At 40.2% G+C, this 17822-nt stretch overlaps 1 protein-coding gene and 1 long non-coding RNA gene across 4 annotated transcripts; one reads left to right on the forward strand and one right to left on the reverse strand.

Moving 5' to 3' along the window:
* Positions 1-976: 976 nt before the first annotated feature.
* On the forward strand, positions 977-5559 carry LOC117152664 (uncharacterized). Of its 3 annotated transcripts, none has more exons than XR_004463092.1 (3): positions 977-1000; positions 3042-4457; positions 4923-5559. It is a non-coding gene; the product is annotated as an uncharacterized LOC117152664 (long non-coding RNA). The 3 variants fall into 3 exon arrangements; XR_004463093.1 differs by having other exon boundaries at positions 983-1033; XR_004463094.1 differs by having other exon boundaries at positions 994-1010.
* Positions 2920-16072, reverse strand: slc34a2a (solute carrier family 34 member 2a). The gene is given in 13 exon segments (XM_026303396.1): positions 2920-3480; positions 3704-3828; positions 4129-4245; positions 4325-4492; positions 4899-5019; positions 5094-5189; positions 12088-12280; positions 12672-12783; positions 12904-13047; positions 13832-13960; positions 14830-14940; positions 15066-15131; positions 16051-16072. Coding segments are annotated over 13 exon segments (1965 nt in total).
* Between the last annotated feature and the right edge of the window lie 1750 nt (positions 16073-17822).

Below are 17822 nucleotides of genomic sequence, written 5' to 3' on the forward strand. Positions count from 1 at the left end.
CCAGCTGACACAATGTGATATCAATTGATATCTATTAATAGCTCAAAATACCTTCAGTACAGTGATGGACCAACTATTGCAAACTCATGCTGTACAAATAAACATTGATCAAACCCACAGAACTTAACTTTAAATTCTACTACAAGTTTCCAAAGATACCAAATAACTAACACTGAATTTGGGGGAATGTGTGTAAAGTGGCGCTTAAATGTATTGTCATTTGATGGAAAGCTGAAAAACCATGAAGTGTTGGGTTTGACAGCTTCACCTAAAAAACACAGTAGCTTCAACCAGGAGGAACAAGCTAATACACTGTGAGACTGTGGAAAAAGATTATTTTAACAACATAAAAGGTCCTAAAGGTTAAAAACAAAAAGGGGAATATGTTCCAGCTGAATATATGCAACTGCTTTTATACATTCCTGCTTCTGTTTGTGTTTATGAGTGAATGTCTGAGATAATTTACTTCAGTTTTTGAAAAACACTGGTGGCTGCACTGGACAGATGTGTTTTGAGAGTTTTAGAATATCTGGCATGTTATGATGCCAAATTATAAGTGAGAGTGAGAGTATTGGAACAGATAAGATTACCAGTCTGTAAACCCGAACAACAAGCCTGTGGTTAATCACTGTGACTTGTAAAGTCACATCAGCTGACCCAGCTTATCACATGCTGAGCTGCTGTGTACCTGTGGATAGTTGCACAGTGCTGCTGTTTATCATTAACAGAGTGGAAGAGACCATCCTGTCTTTTTCAGTACACACTGACATAGTCCAAGATCTAGTTGCAACAGCTCTTTTATAGTTTAAACTTAGTGTAGTTACGACATGTGTCATTATGAGATTGACACATGTTGCTAAATTAAAAAGGTTGCAAAAATCAAATGAGTGGTTAAAAGATTAGTCATTACTAAACAAAATTCACCCCTGAGTTTGTAGGTATGTGCTAAAAACATAATGTTGTCACACTTTGTTTCCCGACACACACACACAGAGAGAGGGTAAGAAGTGGTGAGATGCTTTATTTTACAAAGGTGAAACACTGGAACTTTGTTACTAATTTTTTGCTGCTAATTTTCTAAAAGGGTCATTAGGTTAATTGGTCAGTGGCTGTTAGAGATCTCTAAGTCCAGAAGTAAGCGATGGGGTGACCAGAACCAGAACTTGTCATTTCTGCTATTGAACTGTTATGGAATGCCCTACCACCAAATGTCCTTTGCATCACTGATGAATTGAGGTTTTTACAGTTAAAAACTAAAAAATCTGTTTACAGTTGCTATTGACCACAGCTTTGGTATTCATTAAATTTTAATTTTAATACTGCTACACAAATACCAAAATAACATTAGCCCAGTGCCAATATCCACCAGGGTCCTCTCAAGTACAGTACAAGGATGTGTCTGAGTGTGTGTCTATCTACCTTCAAAGGACTATCTGAGGATTAAAACGTGTTTTTAGGGTTTTGGTTAGACTTAGGTTTTGGTTTAGGTTAGGGTTAGGCATTTAGTTGTGAAGGTTGTGTCAATGATGGCACAAATATGTGTGAGAGTATTGATGATGTGAAAACTGTCTTGTGTCTGTTGTGCGCTGAACTTTGGCACAGTTGTGTGCCCTCAATATTGATAAATTGATAATCCAGCTCATTCGTTGCACGTCTCACTGGCATGTGACAGTACAGTGGTCGGCAAAGCAGAGGAAAAGAAGACACAACAATCAAAACTCCACATAAATATGGTGATAAACTACAAACAGCCAAAATACCTGATGCCTGAAAGACATGGTTTAGTGTCATTGATAAAGTTAATTATGTTTAGGGCATGTTTGTTCCTCTGAACAGCACTGAACTCTGCTTCTGTTTTGTTTCAGTTGTTCACTCCCACTGTGCTTTATCAAAATAATCTCAAGACTAAAACACTGAAGGTTATAATTTTTAATTGTTTATTTTTATTGAATTTTAATGCTAGCATTGAGGCAAAACAATATAAAAGTCATCATTACATATAAGTTATCCTGACATACGATGTTTGATGTAGATTCATTTAGTTTGACTACATAGTCCGTGAATACAACCATCCTTCTCAATTATAAAATAACTTTTACACCTTAAAACAATGTGTAAAGTATCTCAATGTCAGTAGAAAACATTCGTCGTAAAAATACAAAAGATGACGTTGTATAAAAACATGTAAATGTGAAAACAAGTATGTAGCTGTCACATCAAACCCGTGCTCTGACAGTTTTGAACAGATCTGATCACAACTCTAAAACTGCATCTTCAGGACTTTTCACATTTTAACAACACTGTAATTGTCCAGCACATGTTGTATGTTGTATACAGTTACTCTTCTTGGCATTGCTTTGCTCTTTTAAAAACTGTTAATTATGAGCATCAATACAAAATTTGATTTATATATACACAATTACAACATTGTTCTGCATAATATAAAATTCAATAATCCTGTTTGATTTTTTAAATGTCTACTAAATGTCTACATGCTCATAATGACGGTGCTAGTATGCTAATGTTAAACAGGTGTAATGTTTACTGTTTACTGTTCATGCTAAATTTTAGCACTAAATAGCACTAAACATGCAGTTGAGCTGAGGTTATTGGAAATATCATTAGCTTTTCAAGTTCAAACTTTTGACCTGATGGGTGATGTCAGTATCAACCACAGGGAGCGTCAGTATCATTAGCAGAACCACAAATGCCTGCACAAAATTTCAGCAGAATCTATCAAATAATTATTGACATATTTTGGTTACTTTTCGAATGTGTATTAATCCGCAGCTAGTCCCCATATTTCTCCCTGCTGCAGGAGGCCAATTACCATGAAGTGGGTTTCCACCAAATGTAGTGTCAGTGTTAATCACATTTTCAGAAAATAAACAAATGAGACTACACACACACACACAACTCTTATAGTTGGGTCATTTTCAGAATTTTTAGTTCTATCTTTATTTCATTTTCTACCTCTTTTTCAGCACTCATTGCAGGGTTATCATACAATTGTGTCTGTGCCTTCCTGCTCTTTTCCACAGGTTCTTCATCTTCGTGATCATCAGCAGTGCCTTGGTAGCATTTGCAACAGTAGCTGCATTTGGCAGTAAGCACACCGATCATTTTATCCCAGGGAGCCAGGGAGTGGGCCCAGAGAGGGAGAAAATCCCAGGATCTCACTACAGCAGGCAGCCACCCCGGCTTTTGTCTCTGCAGCACATTGATCACGACAATGATGATCAACATGACAACTAGAGGTGTGCCTACACCTGCCAGGACCTGCCAACCAGCCAGCGACAGGCCGAAGACAAAGATTGGTAAAAGGAAAAAGCAGCATATGATGTAGAAAACAGCAAACCAGCGGTAGGTGGCAGTGATGTTGCCCAGACTTTTAGCCAGCCGGATAGGGACACGGGTGAATGGGACTGGATACCACAGAATGATGCCAGAGATGTTGAACAGGAAATGCACAAGGGCAATCTGGAGCAAACATGAACAAATTTTATTGGTCATTATCGGTCATTATATTTCTTTTTTTAAATCATAAACTCTAATATGTAAAATTATAAAAGCTAAATGTCTCCTAGAGTTCAACAGAAGAACTGAAGAAAAATATCTACACAAATAGAAACTAGGAATAACAGGCAAACTCATATAAAACCTATGAAAAAGCACCACTGCAGGTTTTATATGAGTTACTGACCTGTAGAGCATTAGCCAGTGTGTCTCCAGGACCAGCAATGGCTGCCAGGATGGCTGTGGTGGTCGTGCCAATATTTGAACCCAGACACAATGGGTATGCTCTCTCTATGCTGATGACCCCAATACCTATTCAAATAAAAGCAAGACTTGTTCAACTATAAATTCTCACACTTACATATTTTACAACCACTTTTTGTCTCTCCTATGCCCTGTGTTACCAGGACAGGTGTGTATTTGTGTATTTCAAGTCTTGCTAATTGTGATTTTTAAAAAAGCAACAAGAAAGTTAAAGAAGATTGTGTGTTGAGTATTATAACCCACTGTGTGTTCACTGGCAGCATTAATCTGTTACTGCAACTAGACCTACCAATTTGGATCAGATCAGCTATTTATCTTTTTTTTAAAGAAAACATTGATTGACCTTACCAACAAGTGGAGTAATAGCAGAGGTGAAAACCGAACTGCTCTGCACTATGAAAGTCATTCCAGCTCCGACTAAAATGGCAATGTAACCAGTGACCCAACCAAATGGAAATGAGAAATCTGCACACACACAAACAAACTTTCATATATCAACAATAACTGCCTTTATATCTGTTTCACAGCGTGCGCCACTGCTCACCAGTGTTGAGGATCTTCTTGATGACTGCAGCCACTTGCCCCTTCAGCATGGAGTTAAGTAGTTTGACAATGAGCACCAGGCAGGAGCAGAGCACCAGCAGAGAGACGGCCAGTAGGATCAGACCCACCGCCAGGTCAGGCAGATTTACATCTACAAAGAGGTGTTTGCCTGACAACATAGAGAAAATACACACAGCATTTCCCCATGACAAAAGGGACCGAATATGGATAAGAGGGTGATAACTTTTTCCAGTCCACCAGGGAAAAGAAAAATTCTGTAACAATCACTTTATATCATCAGTTATGTTCACCAGCATTTAGTTAACTGTCTGGATTAGTGCATCAAATCTGGGGCCTGTAAAACCAAAACAACAAAACAAAGCTCTGTCAAGAAAAGGATGGTGCTACCACAACTACATAATTAAGCTGCTTAGTTAAACACTTTTGCTTTATCATATGAAAAAAGCCATTTAGTTCATATCCTGATAGATATACTCTGGACTAATGTACAGATCAACCTTTTTTAGTTCAGTGTGGCATAAAATAAAGAGTAAATTCTGAAATTGTGTGCTTACATTTCTGGACATTGTATGTTTCAGAAATGTTCTTCATTGTGAAGGTGGAGTTGCCATCGACCCAGCAGTGAGACGGGGAGGTGCAGTTCTCTGGACCAAGTGCTGTAACATTCATTAAAGTCTGAAACATAGCAGCAGTTTTTAGTCTTGATGTTTGTCAGTATTTGGTATGTAGTTGACATGTTCTGGTCTTACTGCATTGGTGAAGGTTTGGCACCATTTCTTGATAAGACTCTTATTTCTGGCCTGAGGATCTCCGATGGCAATCTCACCAATGACAGACTTGTCCAACTAGGTCAAGTACAAAGAACATGCAGAAATGTACAGACATAACAATAAAAAAGAAGGTAAGAATGTTTTAAGCTACAAGGTGCTGCTGTGAAACCCATCACTCATCCATACACATGGTTCACTTCTGTATGCGGTTCTGCTACAGTATTTTCAATGGTCCTGCCTCAGGGACAAACTAAATAGCATGACAGTTGTAAAGTCCATTGCGTTAATGCGGGCACTTCAGTCAGTCATTTCAATCACCAGCTTAAAAAGACTCAACCGTGAAACTAAACAACCAAAGGGGGCAAAGCCAAAACTTTTATTTTTATATTTATATTTATATTTATATACTGTAGTATAAAATATATAAATAAATAAATAGGTTTGATTCAGGGAACAGATGATATCTACTGTCTAGCCAATGACTTGTTAACCAATGCTCTTTACAGTAACATTACTTGATACTGTGGCCCCTCTGAAAAAGAAGTTAGTGAATCAGAGGAGATTAGCTCGATGGTATAATTTACATATTCGTACCTTAAAGCAGGCATCACGAAGGCTGGAAAGGAAGTGGCGTTCCACAAATTTAGAGGAAATTTTTCTAGCCAGCAGTCTACTAACATATAAAAAAGCTCTCCGTAAAGCCAGAACTGCATACTATTCATCACTAATAGAGGAAAATAAGAACAATCCCAGGTTTCTTTTCAGCACTGTAGCCAGGCTGACAAAAAGTCACAGCTCTGTTGAGCCCAGTGTTCCCTTAGCTCTCAGCAGTGATGAATTTATGAGTTTCTTTACAAATAAAATCACAACTATTAGAGATAAAATTCAGCAGATGCTTCCTATACCTGCAATAAATTAATCTTCTACTACAGTAGCTCTTGAATCATCTGTAGGACCTCAGTTATGTTTAGACTGCTTCTCTCCTATAGATCTCTCTGAATTTACATCAGTAGTTGCTTCATCGAAATCATCAACGTGTCTCTTGGACCCCATCCCGACTAGACTGCTTAAAGACACCCTGCCATTAATGAACTCATCTTTATTAGACTTAGTAAATTTATCTCTAGTGTCAGGCTACGTACCACAGGCCTTTAAGACTGCAGTAATCAAACCCTTACTCAAAAAGCCTAGTCTTGATCCAGGAGTCTTGGCTAATTATAGACCAATATCCAACCTACCATTTATTTCTAAAATCCTAGAAAAAGCTGTTGCTAAGCAGCTATCAGACCACTTACACAGGAATGAACTATTTGAAGATTTTCAACCAGGATTTAGAGCACATCATAGTACAGAAACAGCACTGTTAAAAGTCACCAACGATCTTCTCTTAGCCTCAGATAATGGACTTGTTTCTATACTTGTCCTCCTAGACCTTAGTGCTGCATTCAACACTATTGACCACAACATCTTATTACAGAGACTGGAGCATGTGACTGGTATCAGAGGAACAGAGTTAAAATGGTTCCAATCCTATTTAGCGGACAGATTCCAGTTTGTTCATGTCCATGATGAACCTTCCACACAAACAAAAGTTAGTTATGGAATTCCACAAAGGCTCTGTGCTAGGACCGATTCTGTTCACGCTGTACATGTTTCCTTTAGACTATGTCATTAGGAAGCACTCTATTAATTACCACTGCTATGCAGATGACACTCAGTTGTATCTATTAAACCTGTTAACACAAACCAGTTAACCAGACTTCAAGTGTGTCTAACTGACATAAAGGCCTGGATGACCAGTAACTTTCTACTTTTAAATTCAGAGAAATTTTATTACTGTATTTGGGCCTAAAAACCTCAGAAATAACTTTTCTAAAATTATATCTACTTTAGATGGCATAGCCCTGGCCTCCAGCACTACTGTGAAAAACCTTGGAGATATTTTTGACCAGGACATGTCCTTTAACTCCCACATAAAACAAATCTCTAGAACTGCCTTCTTTCACCTGCGCAACATTGCCAAAATTAGGAACATCCTGTCTCAAAATGATGCAGAAAAACTAGTCCATGCATTGGTTACCTCAAGGCTGGATTACTGTAACTCATTACTATCTGGATGTCCCAGTATCTCCATAAAAATCCTCCAGTCAATCCAGAATGCCGCAGCTAGAGTCCTGACAGCAACTAGCAAGAGAGATCATATTTCTCCTATATTAGCTTCTCTTCATTGGCTCCCTGTAAAATACAGAATAGAATTTAAAATCCTTCTCCTCATATACAAATCCCTTCATGATCAAGCTCCTTCACACCTTAAAGACCTCATAGTACCATATTATCCCAATAGAGCACTTCGCTCTCAGAGTGCAGGTGTACTTGTGGTTCCCAGAGTTTCCAAAAGCAGACTGGAAGGCAGAGCCTTTAGTTATCAAGCTCCTCTCCTGTGGAACCAGCTCCCAGCCTGGGTTCAGGAGGCAGACACTCTCTGTACTTTTAAGGCTAGACTTAAAACCTTCCTCTTTGACAAAGCGTATAGTTAGGTCTGGCTTCAGGCAACCCTGAACCATCCCTTAGTTATGCTACTATAGGCCTAGAATGCCCGAGGACCATCGGTGCACTGAGCTCCCCTACCCTAACCCCCCCCTTCCCTTCCCTCCCCTCCCCTCTCTTCCTCTCCTCCCACCCCACATGTACAGTGGGTACGGAAAGTATTCAGACCCCTTTAAATTTTTCACTCTTTGTGTCATTGCAGCCATTTGCCAAAATCAAAAAAGTTCATTTTATTTCTCATTAATGTACACTCAGCACCCCAACTTGACAGAAAAAAACAGAAATGTAGAAATTTTTGCAAATTTATTAAAAAAGAAAAACTGAAATATCACATGGTCATAAGTATTCAGACCCTTGCAGTGACACTCATATTTAACTCACATGCTGTCCATTTCTTCTGATCCTCCTTGAGATGGTTCTTCTCCTTCATTGGAGTCCAGCTGTGTTTAATTAAACTGATTGGACTTGATTAGGAAAGGCACACACCTGTCTATATAAGACCTTACAGCTCACAGTGCATGTCAGAGCAAATGAGAACCATGAGGTCGAAGGAACTGCCCAAGGAGCTCAGAGACAGAATTGTGGCAAGGCACAGATCTGGCCAAGGTTACAAAAGAATTTCTGCAGCACTCAAGGTTCCTAAGAGCACAGTGGCCTCCATAATCCTCAAATGGAAAAAGTTTGGGACGACCAGAACTCTTCCTAGACCTGGCTGTCCAGCCAAACTGAGCAATCGTGGGCGAAGAGCCTTGGTGAGAGAGGTAAAGAAGAACCCAAAGATCACTGTGGCTGAGCTCCAGAAATGCAGTAGGGAGATGGGAGAAAGTTCCACAAAGTCAACTATCACTGCAGCCCTCCACCAGTCGGGGCTTTATGGCAGAAGGGCCCGACGGAACCCTCTCCTCAGTGCAAGACCCATGAAAGCCTGCATAGAGTTTGCCAAAAAACCCATGAAGGACTCCCAGACTATGAGATATAAGATTCTCTGGTCTGATGAGACCAAGATTGAACTTTTTGGCGTTAATTCTAAGCGGTATGTGTGGAGAAAACCAGGCACTGCTCATCACCTGCCCAATACAATCCCTACAGTGAAACATGGTGGTGGGAGCATCATGTTGTGGGGGTGTTTTTCAGCTGCAGGGACAGGACGACTGGTTGCAATTGAAGGAAAGATGAATGTAGCCAAGTACAGACATATCCTGGAAGAAAACCTCTTCCAGAGTGCTCAGGACCTCAGACTGGGCCGAAGGTTCACCTTTCAACAGGACAATGACCCTAAGCACACAGCTAAAATAACAAAGGAGTGGCTTCGGAACAACTCTGTGACCGTTCTTGACTGGCACCGCCAGAGCCCTGACCTAAACCCAATTGAGCATCTCTGGAGAGACCTGAAAATGGCTGTCCACCAACGTTCACCATCCAACCTGACAGAACTGGAGAGGATCTGCAAGGAAGAATGGCAGAGGATCCCCAAATCCAGGTGTGAAAAACTTGTTGCATCATTCCCAAGAAGACTCATGGCTGTACTAGCTCAAAAGGGTGCTTCTACTCAATACTGAGCACAGGGTCTGAATACTTATGACCATGTGATATTTCAGTTTTTCTTTTTTAATAAATTTGCAAAAATTTCTACATTTCTGTTTTTTTCTGTCAAGATGGGGTGCTGAGTGTACATTAATGAGAAATAAAATGAACTTTTTTGATTTTGGCAAATGGCTGCAATGACACAAAGAGTGAAAAATTTAAAGGGGTCTGAATACTTTCCGTACCCACTGTATATTCCACCACTGAATGTCACTAACCTTGTGCTCTCTCTCTCCCCTAGTTTGTGCTCTCTCCCTCTCTCTCTGTTCTCTCTCTCTATCTTCTGCAGGTGTCCCTGGTCCTGGAGCTGTTTATCACTGATGTGCAGTTACTGGCCCCACCAACCCGCAGTGTCTATTTGTTGTTTATTGTTGCTGTTCTTTCCTCTCTCCTCTATCCACTCACCCCAACCGGTCGAGGCAGATGGCCGCCCAAACTGAGCCCGGTTCTGCTGGAGGTTTTTTCTTCCGTTAAAGGGAGTTTTTCCTTTCCACTGTCGCCAAGTGCTTGCTCAAAAGGGATTTGTTGGGTTTTTAGTTTTTGTAAAGTGTCTTGAGATGATTTGTATTGTGATTTGGCACTATACAAATAAAATTGAATTGAATTGAATTGAATTGATAGATAGTAGTGCACCATGTAAGTACCTTTACAAAGCCTCACACAGATCACTACTATAAAACATAAATATCACTGTAATAAGAACAGTCTCATTACATATCAATCTCATAATACCATATATTTGAAAAGTAAAGTTCTTTGAATGACAGAGACTGACATCAAAACCTGGTTCTGCTGGAGGTTTTTAGTGTTAACAAGAGTGTTTCTGTTTGACTGTTGCTGTGCTTGCTCATAAGGGATTTGATGGGTTTTTATGGAAAGTGCCTTGATATGATTGTTATTGTGATTTGACATTATACAACTGAATTGAATTGAACTGAATTGGGGCAGTACGGTGGTGCAGTAGTTAGCAAGTCGCTTCCCACCAATAAGGTTCTACTTGTTCTCCCCAGAGCTGTGTGGGTTTTCTCTGGGTTCTCCAGCTTCCTCCCACAGTCCAGAGACATACAGGTTGAGGATAATTAACTGCTGACTCTAAATTGGCCATAGGTGTGAGTGTCTCTCTCTGTGTGTCAGCCATGTGAAAGATCTGTCTCCATGACCTTCTGCAGGGCGAACAGTATAGATAATAGATAAGATATAGATAATATGGATGTTTTTGGTTATTGAGACCTGAGTTTAGCTTGTGTGCTGGTGATATGTGTAGGTTTTGTCATATCCTGATTTACTGAATGTTGGATGGGAGGCTGTTAGCAAAGGCCTAATTCTGTGTTTGGAGTTCAGGTAGGAAGTAGGGCTTATGGGAGATTGAGTTCATGTGACTGTTGTTAGGCCCCGAGTCTTGTTTCCTGTCTGTCCCTTATTTTGGTCAGTTTCCTGTGTTCTGCCTCTGTTTGTGTTACTCCCAGGTAGCTTTGTGTTTCCGTTGTTGATTAGTTTAGATTACGTTCACCTGTGTCCTTAGTTCTGCCTATATATGTCCCTGGTTTTCCTTTGTTCCCTGCCGGAATATTAGTTACGTTCACTAATGAGAATTGGTAGTGAAAAGAGCCTTTCTGTTTCCCTGTCTGAGTGCCTGCCGAACGGCGGAGATTACTTTGTGTTTGCCTGAGCCCTGGACAATCCAGGGGAATAAACCTGCCTGTTTGTCCCACATTTGGGTCCTCACCTGTTCTTTACTTCACCACCACCGACACCACGATAGCCTAACAACTGTGAAGCTCTCTACATAATGGTGTTGGCATCTGATGTTACAGATAAAATCCAACTGGCAGTCTTGTAAATTTCATCAGTACCAACGTAGTCCAGTACATCACAGACTACAACCAAGTCTGTCTGTCTGTTAGAGAAATTAAAATGTTACCTTCAGGTTTGTTAATCCACTTTACTTTAATGTAAGTCAAAAGCACTGTTGAGTAGGGCCTGTTACCTCTTGTCTCTTCCTAAGGTCAGTCTGTTCTGACCTTCACTTTCTGATAAGACACTTAGTATCGAAACCCAGATGTTTTGCAGTTTCATGGGAAACTGCCTCCTCTTTCTTCTTTTATCACATGACTGTTTGTATCATAGTATTAAAATGATGTGCTGCCCAGCTAAGAGCCAGTGATCCTCATGCTGTACCAAGGTGCTGTGTGACTGTTACTCCTTGTAAGTAAAACTTCTATATAATCTTACCGAAGTTCGTCCTCTGAGTCTATTTGTTAAAGAATTTACCTAACACTGTCTGTGTCTATCTGTGTGTTATCCATCTGTACCCTCTTATTCCTAACCAGGGTCACAGGGATAAGCTGGAGCCTATCCCAGTTCTCTGTGGGTGAAAGGCAGGGGTACAGCCTGAACAGGTCACCAGTCCATCACAGGGCCACATAGAGACCAACAACCTCACACACTCACACTCACTCCTATGGGCAATTTAGAGTCACCAATCAACCAGACATACATGTTTTTGGACTGTGGGAGGAAACCAGAGTACCTTGAGAAAACCCACACAAGCACAGGGAGAACATGCAACTCCACACCGAAAGGTCCCTGCTGGGTTTCAGACCAGGAACCTTCTTGCTGTGAGGCAATGGCACTAACCACTAACCCACTGTGCTGCCCTACAGATAAAATCTTTTAGATATTTGTGCAATTCCCTCTGTTATGTTTACATTGTCTGCTTTTCCCCAGTGTTTCACCAGTGTGTTCTTGGTTCTTGGTCTTTAATGTTCTTATCATTCGTTCAGACTGAAATGATAAAATTGTTTTCTCAAGTGAAAATAACATCATCAGCATCACAGTTTACCTGTATTATTGACTCAGTGATGACATCAGTAATCACGTTTAACAGGTCTGGTGCCTTTCCACTCTGGATTTTAAAGGAGTGGATGATGAGCTTTGTGGTCAGGTACAAATAACCAGTGGCGATCTCCAGAGGCAGCAGCACCAACACAGACAACCAGTTGAAGAAGTCGTGCACTGTGGCCCCTGCAAAAGCCCTGGATGCAAATAGAAAAATGGAAGGTTTTGTTGTAGATTAAATATTGACAGTTTAATGGGACATACTGTTTTTCCCTCTTCTTAGGACTAATAAACCTCCTTAAAAGCCATTTCCACAAAGATTTTTTTTTTACCAGTGTATAAATGTCTAGATTTTTGAGTAAAGAATTTATGGTTCTGTTTCACATCAGGGCAATGTATTTACCTGAATGCTACAGCAATAAAATTTAATTAATCAGGTTCACACAGTAGATTCTGTTGCAGAATATTAATAAGCAGCATTTGCCCAGTTTATCAGCAAGAACTTAATGTTCTTAAGGTTTTTTTCTGGGCTTTCTGAACTGTCAAGGGTAATAACAAGAAGCTATCCATAAAAAACTAAATGATTACCTGCGAAAGGTCCTGCGGTCACCTGCCTGTGTCATTGCAACCAGTGTGTTGGTGACAGAAGTCCCGATGTTTGTGCCCATGATAATAGGAACTGCAAGTCGGACTGTAAGCACTGCCAGAGCACATAGGACATAGGTATTCCTCATCATCAGTCCTTCTCCTCCATGATCATCATTCATGTATACTGCATGTTTGTTTGTGCATGTGTATCTGTGAGACGCCTTGTACTCACATCCAGATGACACCATACTGACAATAATGGAGGAGGACGTGGACGAGCTCTGGACCAGCAAAGTGACCAGAACACCAATGACGAGACCGGCCAGAGGGTTGGACAAAACTGAGTTGTCCTGAAAGATGTCACCTGCTGTTTTACCTGGATGAGGTGAACACAGGAGCATGTACATTTTCAAAACATAGCTCTGTGTTTTTTATCTTCATAGAATAGTGTGCTATGGAGAGTGACTGGACAGAGAGTAAATAAAAGTGGTTCCCAGAGTTTCCAAAAGCAGACTGGGAGGCAGAGCCTTTAGTTATCAAGCTCCTCTCCTGAGGAACCAGCTCCCAGCCTGGGTTCAGGAGGCAGACACTCTCTGTACTTTTAAGGCTAGACTTAAAACCTTCCTCTTTGACAAAGCATATAGGTAGGGTTGGCTTCAGGCAACCCTGAACCATCCCTTAGTTATGCTGCTATAGGCCTAGACTGCCCAAGGACTCTGTACCTTCTGCAGGTGTCCCTGGTCCTGGAGCTGTATATCGCTGATGTGCAGTTACTGGTCCCACCAACCTGCAGTGTCTATTTGTTGTTTATTGTTGCTGTTCTTTTCTCTCTGCTCTATCCACTCACCCCAACCGGTCGAGGCAGATGGCCATCCAAACTGAGCCCGGTTCTGCTGGAGGTTTTTTCTTCCGTTAAAGGGAGTTTTCCTCTCCACTGTCACCAAGTGCTTGCTCATAAGGGAATTGTTGGGTTTTTAGTTTTAGTTTTTGTAAAGTGCCTTGAGATGATTTGTATTGTGATTTGGCGCTATACAAATAAAATAAAATTGAATTGAATTGAATTGAATTGAAAAGTCTAACACTGATCTGTATGAAAAGAGGAAATTATTATTCTAATCAAAACCTGTAACAAAACACCCACAGGATCTTAATGTATTTACCTCCAACCAGCTGGAAAGCTGAGCTGAGAATGTCGAGGGAGCACATGAATATGTAGAGGAAACACAGCAGCAGGACCAGCTTCCCTACTGACACCAGCACTTTCAGCACCTTCCCTCTGGTATCCAGAGCTGGGACAGACATGATAAATGAGTGAGTTTAAACAAAGTGAAAAAGAAAACACATATTTCTTTTACATTAACATTTTTAAAGTATTATCTCCTTTATAGGCATTTTTAAGACCAAACATTGTGACATATCAGCAAGACCCCAGGTGTAATTACTACCAAAAACTTACCATAATATAAACTTGTTGATAACGTCATTATAATAGAAAATGCTGCCATTTCTAAAATCACAAATTTATATTGCATAGTGGCTCAATCACTCTTGTAGTAAACTGCAATGACAGGTAACTTTAAAACTGTTGACTAGACTGAACACAGAGTGTGTCTTATCTCACCTACAGTCTGTAGTTACTATCTGGATGGTGTCAATTGTTATTTATGATATCTATCCTTTCTAAATGATCTGATCGGCGATGCTGATTTGATTTACTGTTCTTTGAATTCGGCAGCATTTACTCATCCAACCACAGCACAGAGGAATTGCCATCTTTAGATGTTACCCTGTTTTTATTGTTTTACAACACTGAAGCACATGTAGACTGACTGTGTATAATCAAGGCTTTCATTTAGTTGTAGTTTACATGTAAATGACTGAATGCTTTCAGACATTCAAACAGAGACAACTTTTAAAGGAGTTCATACTCGCAAAGTTACTCCGGACATGTTTTACTGCATTTACAGATGAGACATTAATATATGTATAGTTATGTGTTGGTAACTTTTGATGATTACCCCTGGAATGAGACACCTTATCTTATCTCCAGCAGGTATTTATTACTCATCATATATATCTAATCAGAACAGACAAGTGTCTTTAAAAATACAAGGATAAGAAAACATTAATACTAATAATCATGTTACACAGTCTTCACCTGACCATGGGACCCCAGTGTCCTGCAGTTCTGGCAGGTCCCATGGGTCTATGTCGTTTGGTTCATCCTCAATCAAAGCCACAGTGGAATGTCTGGGACTTGCTTTGACCTCTGGAACAGACATAAAGCATGATTATATTTACTGTCTTTTTTGTATAGCCATATAGATTTTACATGTAACTGCTATTTAAATACATCAATGGCCTTTGTTGCATTTTACACAGGATGAAAAATACCTTCGCTTTTATTTCCATCTTTCTTGTCAAGGACCTCCTTGTGTTTGTTTTAAGAAGCCATTGGTTCATAAAAGAAAAGAAATTAAACATTATGTTAGAATTTAATTTCAAACTTCCATGTAATTACTGCGGAACAGATTTGTTTCTAAAATTGTATTTGTCAAAATTTAAAGGACACAGCAGATTATTGTAGGAACTGTAAGTAAAGTAAAGTCTTATGATGAGGTGAGTGTTTTAAATAGTAGATTATTTATGTTGCTAAATGTCTCATAAAGTACTGCAATCAAATCAAATATGCCAACCCAGAAAGTAGGAACCCACCAAAATGCTTTAAATTTTTTCATCTCTAATTAGCTGTCGGCCAATTGTGTGTATGAACAATTCTCAAAAATACCTTAAGAGTCAGTTTGAATGTCAGGAGTTCACAAATATCACACATACAGACACACACACACACACACACACACTTTCCCTCACATGTCAGGGTATTGATCTTATTGTCACATGTTTGAGCTGCAGTAAAATTCCATTCACACAACGATATGACCTGGAACAAACACTACCAGCTAAATCAATATTAAAAATATAAGTTACTGTCTAAAGTGATGAAAGTAGCTTACATATTGATGTATTAATATTACATACTATTGTTGTCTGTTATGTATAATTTAATAAATGTTTTAATCCATACTATACTAGAGTATACTGTATACAGTATACTGTATAATTCTTTGTCTACCATTCTTTCATTTACCTTGATGCATTTTTCACTTCAGTTTACAATGTTATACTTGTATCTTGTAAAATGTGCAACTACAAACTCATATATTTATTTTATTGTAAAGATATATTTAATTTTTTTAATTTGACACACATGGGTTTTTGATAATTAAGTAAAAAAAACATTAAATTGATATTCTGAGGTTTTCAGCCGACAGTAGTAAAAACATGTGCAGATGGATAGAAGCCATGCTGATCCTCACCTGTGGTTGATGTAGTGAGTCCATGCTCTCTGTGTGATGAGCTCACCTGGGCTTCTCGTTTAGAAACTGTGCCCTCACACAGTTAGAGTGGTAGTGTAGGGATTCGGGGGGTTTGTGGAGGGCAGCAGGGCAAGTGATGAGCAGCCTTTACACCCTCAGGAACATTTCCGTCTCATAGATAAGCAGAACACACCTTTACTAGTCTGACCAGACACTGCTGTAATCTCTCTGCAAGCTGTGTTGCAATCCAGCTCACATTGTACCTGATAAGGCCTAAGATGGTGGTATCTACCTTCACTCACACCTCTACACCTGCTATTAACCTGTATATCTCAGCGAAATACGTTTCTCGTTTTGCACCTAAGATTCATAACAATTCTATTGTTTGTCCAATTTACAGATGTATCCACTCATTTAAAAGAGAAACTCCTGCACTTAAATTTCTCATGCACAGCCATCAGAGTGATAGCTCCAGCAGGTGGACCCTGGGATTAACAATGTGAGAGCAGTACCAAAGAGGACGGCTGCCTGGCAAAGGTTTATAGCCACTAACAGACAGACCACATGTAGGTTGGTGACTGCAGGAAGTTTGTCATTAGGGCACCATTTGATTTCATGTATGTGAGTTTGTTCTATTTTTGGAGGACAGTGCTAGAAGTCGATTGATTCTCCTATTACACTACCCATTAGTCATCCATCCATCCATCCATCCATCCATCCATCCGTCCATCCATCCATCTTCTTCTGCCTATCCGGGGCTGTCTCGGGGGGGCAGTAGCCTAAACAGGGCTACCCGGACTTCCGTTTCCCCTGACACTTCCTCCAGCTCTTCCTGGAATACCTGCCGTCCCAGCTGGCCTGGCTTTCACGGTTGGCCTCGGAAAGCCCTCCAGCGTGTCCTGGGTCTTCCCTGGGGCCTCCTCCCAGTGGGACATGCCTGGAACACCTCCCCAGGGAGGTGCCCAGGAGGCATCCGGAACAGATACCTGTGCCACCTCAGCTGACTCCTCTCGATGTGGAGGAGCAGCAGCTCTACTCCGAGCTCCTCCCGGGTGACCGAGCTCATCACCCTATCTCTCCTGCGAAGGAAGCTCATTTCAGCTGCTATCCCAGATCTTGTCCTTTCGGTCATGACCCAAAGCTCATGACCATAAGTGACCCATGACCCATTAGTCAATACTTCATAAAATCAATGACCTAAGTTTAGGTCTGTAAAACTGTTGATGATGACTGAGAAGTCAGCCTGGGCCACACTGATGAATTTCCATGAAAGCTGTGATCTGACAGTGTTAGTTGAGGGTACGAGTGTATCTCCCTGTCCCCGTCTCATTGACATACACATAAAACAATTGCACTTTTAGGTTCTTAAATGTTGACTGTTAAATGTAAATGTTCTACCTGCATCTGTGAATACACCAATCCTGCAACAAATTCTGTCCTCACGATGGTTATAATGTATTGATCGTCTTTTTATGAACGAGGATAGTTTGTGCAACACAAACTGAACATTATAACCCTCATGAAGGGTATAATGTTGTAGGACTGTTAGATTAGACTCTGCTTGTCCTAGCTAGATTTTGGAGTTGAGTTTCTTTAATCACTGATTTTTATGAAATATTATAAACTTTACCTCTGTGGCCTTTCTTTGGATATTTAAATCCAAGTTTAGAAGGGAAGTGTCTCTTTGGTGGAACTGCTGAGAACCCATAGACATTTGAGATATAGTGAGACTTGCTGAGCAGACACTGAAAATATAAATATTTCAAAAGTAAAA

This window comes from Mastacembelus armatus, chromosome 1 (assembly GCF_900324485.2).
Source record: "Mastacembelus armatus chromosome 1, fMasArm1.2, whole genome shotgun sequence".
Classification (NCBI taxonomy): domain Eukaryota; kingdom Metazoa; phylum Chordata; class Actinopteri; order Synbranchiformes; family Mastacembelidae; genus Mastacembelus; species Mastacembelus armatus.